This window comes from Montipora capricornis, chromosome 9 (genome assembly GCF_036669925.1).
Source record: "Montipora capricornis isolate CH-2021 chromosome 9, ASM3666992v2, whole genome shotgun sequence".
In the NCBI taxonomy this organism is placed as follows: domain Eukaryota; kingdom Metazoa; phylum Cnidaria; class Anthozoa; order Scleractinia; family Acroporidae; genus Montipora; species Montipora capricornis.
In genome coordinates this window covers 6019619-6024618 of record NC_090891.1, presented here as the reverse complement: position 1 = coordinate 6024618, position 5000 = coordinate 6019619, and the positions used below count along the sequence as shown (strand labels likewise).

General features: G+C 40.7%; 1 protein-coding gene and 1 long non-coding RNA gene across 2 annotated transcripts in view; one reads left to right on the top strand and one right to left on the bottom strand.

Moving 5' to 3' along the window:
* The window catches only part of LOC138016098 (uncharacterized), a 2625-nt gene extending 2067 nt beyond the window's left edge, over positions 1 to 558 (bottom strand). Inside the window, exon 1 of the long non-coding RNA XR_011125731.1 lies at positions 383 to 558. This is a non-coding gene — a long non-coding RNA (uncharacterized lncRNA). The remainder of the gene's footprint in view (positions 1 to 382) is intronic.
* A 1469-nt stretch (positions 559 to 2027) lies between these two features.
* LOC138015447 (kappa-type opioid receptor-like) overlaps positions 2028 to 5000 on the top strand; it is a 3062-nt gene continuing 89 nt past the window's right edge. Inside the window, exons 1-3 of the mRNA XM_068862516.1 lie at positions 2028 to 2104; positions 2525 to 2589; positions 3342 to 5000. The exon at positions 3342 to 5000 is cut by the window's right edge and continues 89 nt beyond it. Of these exons, the coding sequence (XP_068718617.1) occupies positions 2556 to 2589; positions 3342 to 4414 (1107 nt within the window). The 5' untranslated portion in view covers positions 2028 to 2104; positions 2525 to 2555 and the 3' untranslated portion in view covers positions 4415 to 5000. The remainder of the gene's footprint in view (positions 2105 to 2524; positions 2590 to 3341) is intronic.

The following is a 5000-nucleotide window of genomic DNA, read 5'->3' as shown; positions in this document are numbered from 1 at the left end:
TACGTTTTTTCTGCAAATGCCTGTTCACGTATCTCAAGTCCAAAATTAGCCCCTTTTTACCGTTGGCCTGCACAGATACAGAAAGAGGGTTGACGACATACGGGGGTACGGCACACCGAATAACGCGGCCAGACTGCAAAGGCACTTTTAACGCACTCTCAACAAATTTTGCATGCTCTAGCGCTGATCTATTGTTCTTAAAAGCTGCGGCTTTCGGAAAAGCAAAGAAAGGTAACTTATAACCCTCTTCTGTAACGCTCAAAATGAAAGGAGATGCACCGATGCCCCTCCAGAAGTGCAAATTCTTACGCAAATTTCCTTTAACCTGTACCTCAAACTTGCTACTATCGTCAAATTCGCACGCGTCATTAACCCGCAGTACCTGAACTAAGTCTTCGTAACCTTCAGAAGAGGACTCACTGTCCTGGATTTTATCCGGTGTGGCATTTGTAGGTAAATCCAGGCACGTCGGCCATGCTGGCATTATTGGATCTGCCACCACCTTGGCTGAGCCATGCATAACAGCAATCCCTTGCCCAGTGGCCGAGTCTGTGGCACCGGAAGCACTTGCTCTGATCGAAGTTAGACTCTCTACGGCCTGAAACGGAGACAAAGCAGTATCAGAAAATTAAGGACAAATAAATAGGGTGGGAGGGTGGGAGGGCGAGTGGCACGCATACGAGGAGCAACTGTAGCTGTTCTCCATAGTAAATCTCTACAAGAAAAGACCGAAGTTCTGGGTCGCTAGCGTGAATGGAAAGTGGCGCGAACAACCAACCTTAAAAACCCTTGCATAAACAATAGAAACTCCAACGTGTAAATAGGCGCTAACGACCTTGCAATACAGTTCCCAAGGGACCGCAGTGCACAAAAAAGATATCAACCATATGAAAATATATGAGATTATATTTCACAAAAACCACACTCCAGAATATGAGAAAGACGGCATTGGAGAGATATGATACAAAACACTAACCAAATAAAGATAACGCCTCCTTGAAACTTCGTTGGTAAGCTCGAGAAAGTTCTTTTTTTCGCAAAATCGATCCTGTCTTGGGTTCCAGTCCTTCCCCGGCAGGTCACGCAAAATCGTGACAAACTAAATTTTCCAAGAGCTTCGCAACATCACATCGATTTTAATCGTTTAGGTCATCGGGCGCCCCTATTTTTTAAGACATGAATCACTTGCTCTTCTTATAATCTACGAAATGTGATGAAATGAAAAAAATCACAATGTAAGAAGTTATCTTTGAAATTTTTTTTTCCTTGTGTCCTGAATTCCGGAAGTTCTTTCAACGGGTAGCACTTCCGAATACGCTCGTTGAGGATTACCTCTACTGTTTACGACATCCTCAGTGGCATGCAATAATCTAAAAAACCCACTCCTATATTTCTATGCACAGAAACCTTCACTCTAACATATTATTTCTATGATTTTCGACAGATGAGTAGATGAGGCTACATCTAGTCATGATGAACTATCTAGCGAAATTAGGGCATTTTTCCCTTGCCATTTTCTCCGAAACAAAGTCGGTGACCCCCCAATTCTTTTTCATTGTTGGAATAAGTAATTTATGACCTAGCTTCAGGCGAGAAATGAAACAAACTTCAATGTGGGAAGATTTTTTTACTTTTCTCAGCTCAGGTGCTTTCCTTCTATTGATATGCCAATAAATTGTAAACTGTCAAACTTAGTTATTACTTTGTGTTTACTTAAGTTTATCATGAATGGAAGCGGAATAATGAAAGACGGCTTAAAAAAGAAAATGAATAAGGAATATTTAGAGGTTCGAACACGCGGAATAAAGAATTTTATCGTTTTCGTTAAAGACGGACGAATACATAAAAAACGAATATCGATTAAAATTTTAATAAACTCGAAAAAAAATGGAAGAACTAATGAAAAACTGACATCCAATTATTGCGCCTTCACCCCCAAAATATTATTTTAACTATTTGAGCTTAATTAACTCTATCTATACTATAAAAGAACTGAATTTGTGAAAGCTGGTCATTTGGAATTGAAACTGAAGTTGAAGCTAATTGACAGTTCAAGTCGAAGCTGGTTCATACAAGTCATAAGCCGACGCAGACCAAGACCCATGTAAGATTCTGTAAAGAAATTGTAGCTCTTGACCGTCACGGTGTATCTGGTGATGTTTATTTAACGGTGTACCTCCGTCAAGCGATTGGAGATCTCACAACACTTCCCTTACACGCTTGTGAAGAATCCGAGGCTCCAGCTGTATATTGGTTGAGGAACCGGCTGTTAACGTTGAAGGTCAACCTCACGTTTCTACTTCACCAGCCTCTAAACATTACGGAAAATCCGAATATTTTGTACACATTTGAACGGAATCCAAACCTAAGTGGATACTACCATAGTAAAGTAGCTATATAGGCAAAACAGCGACACCTTTCTGGGTGAACTGAAAGGAACATTCAAATAGAAGGACATATGTGCTTTAACTTAGTGTCACCGCTTTAAGATGTGTACTCAAGTTCGTCCTTATTGTCTCAACAGATAAGTCCAGATTCCTTGAGGCTAAAATAAAATGAACGACCCCAACAACGGTACAGAAACAAACGGTAAGCAAATCAAAACGGGTTTGTTGTTTTCCATGTTTACCGAGGTGGCTTATTGTTGTTGATGGCTTATTTAGTCCAGTAGTTTAATACACGAAGTGCCAGTTTACCTTCAACAGGATCACCTCCCTTTTATTTCGTTTTCCCCGTTAGACTTTTCGGAGGCAGAACCATGGATTCCTTTATTCCACCCCCCCCCCCCCCTCCCCCGTTATACTTCAGTCCTTTGAGCTCATTATATCTCACCATATTATTATCGGTATCGGATTATCTGGGGTCGAACGTAACCATCCGATCATAAGTTCTAATGCCCTGCCAACTTGGGCTGACTGGCCACTTGTCTCGATATCATACGAGGGCCTCGAAGCCATGCATGTATCACACGACACTTTGCTTCACGGACAAATATGTACTTATTATTATTATTATTATTATCATTATTATCATTATTATCATTGGTAGTAGTAAACTAGGATATTCAAAAATCAAATTTCATTTATTTAACTTCATCTAAAACCACATAAAAGGCGCAGATTTGCGACAAACCTTGAAGATGATTTCCTTTCTTTAGTGTTTGTGCTTCGGAAATTGAGTTTTGGGAACGAGAGACCATACCACGAGTCGAGCAGAGAATTACGGAAGAGTCAGTCAAAACGGCGACTTGCCTCGATTTCACACAAGGGCCTCGAAGCCATGCGTGTATCACTAGACTCTTTGATTTTGACTTGTCTGGTAACCCTCTTTTTGTCTTTTAGGAACAAACGACCACAGTTCCAAACTACAAGTTCCTGATCATTTATCATTGAAAGCCCAGATTGCCTTGACATCAGCATATACAGTTACCTTCTTGATAGCCTTTTTTGGCAATTCCTTTGGCTTGTTCGTGGTGTTAAAGAAATCTTCCAGAAATGTAACGAACCTCTTTATAGCAAACATGGCTATTGCAGATCTATTACTGACCGTAACAGTTATGCCATACCAAGTCGCATATCTTTACAAACAAAGTCTTTGGTTTGGAGGAAAATTGGGAATCGTTACCTGCAAAGTGCTTCTCTACGTTATGCCTATTTCTATAGCAGCTTCAGTCTTGACAATGATGCTCATTTCCTTTGATAGATTTTACGCCGTTTTCTTTCCTCTTCGAGAAGCGATTTTCCAACGACCAAAGATTCTATCATCGACGATATGGGTTCTTTCGTTTGCGTTAATGTTCCCTTACGTGTTTCTTTCTGATGTGTCATTTGATCCGGACACAAATGGTTACTATTGCTATTCCGCATTGTCCATAAACAATCTTTCAGAAGAAGAATTTTTTCGTGCATATAGAATCTTTCATATATCTCTTTTCGTAATGATGTACGCCTTGCCACTCTTCATAATTATCATTACACACACTTTGATATGCCGCACACTGGCTCGTCGTAAAATTCCAGGCAACATGACCGATAGCAACCGTGCCGTGGTTGAGAAGTCCAGGCATAAGGTCGTGCGACTGTTGGTTGTTATATGCGTTGTTTTCGCGCTGTGCTGGTTTCCATCTTACGTCAATCATTTCTTCTGGTTTGTGCTTCCTGATCAACAGGACAAACTACCATACGTTGCAAGCTTTGTATTTTTTTGGATAGCTCATGCAAACAGCGCCATCAATCCTTGCCTCTATGTACTTCTGAACGATGGTTTTCGTAAGGCCCTCTTTGGGCTGTTCACTTGTGCGGACGGGGGACAAACGTTGTTACTACGACAAGCGCGCCAGCTTTTCGCCGAGGATTTACAAGAAAGGCGTGGAATGAAAAACATCTGGAATATGTCCCCGAAGCTCCTGAAATGATAAGACAAGGAACCCAGCCTACTAGTGTGGCTTCTTAGGCAGAGTCGTTTGGGTCCCGTAACGTCTTCAAGGGAACTGCGTGACAAATGAAAAAATTATACAAGGTGGACGTTCTTCACCCCACCAAAGAGTAACCGTTGTTGGCTGGGGAGCAGGACCAGTAACAGAAAAGGCGTCTTACGCGCGTCTGAACGTTTTTTTTTTTTTTTTATCATTAGGCGCATCGATGCAACATTACTGGACCAATGCTAGAACAAACGCCGGGTTAATATTAGTATTTATTATATAAACACCAATGAAAGACCAAGTGAGCTTTCGCTCAAAAAAAAAATATCTTCACACACAAAGATAACATATTGTCTTCAGCATAGTTAATGCATGGAGATGGTTATGAAACTGGACAAGTTCCTTTGTTTCATGTTTTTGTCCGTATTTTTGGCCTTTACCCTGCACAAAACACACTTTTTTTGAGAAGATAACCAATCAAATCCTTTGATTAAATTATGCGCAACTGCAGTTATTAATTGCCTTCGATCGTAGTTGGCCGCTGTGAAGAACAAAAAGAGGCGTAAGATACAAAATTAAG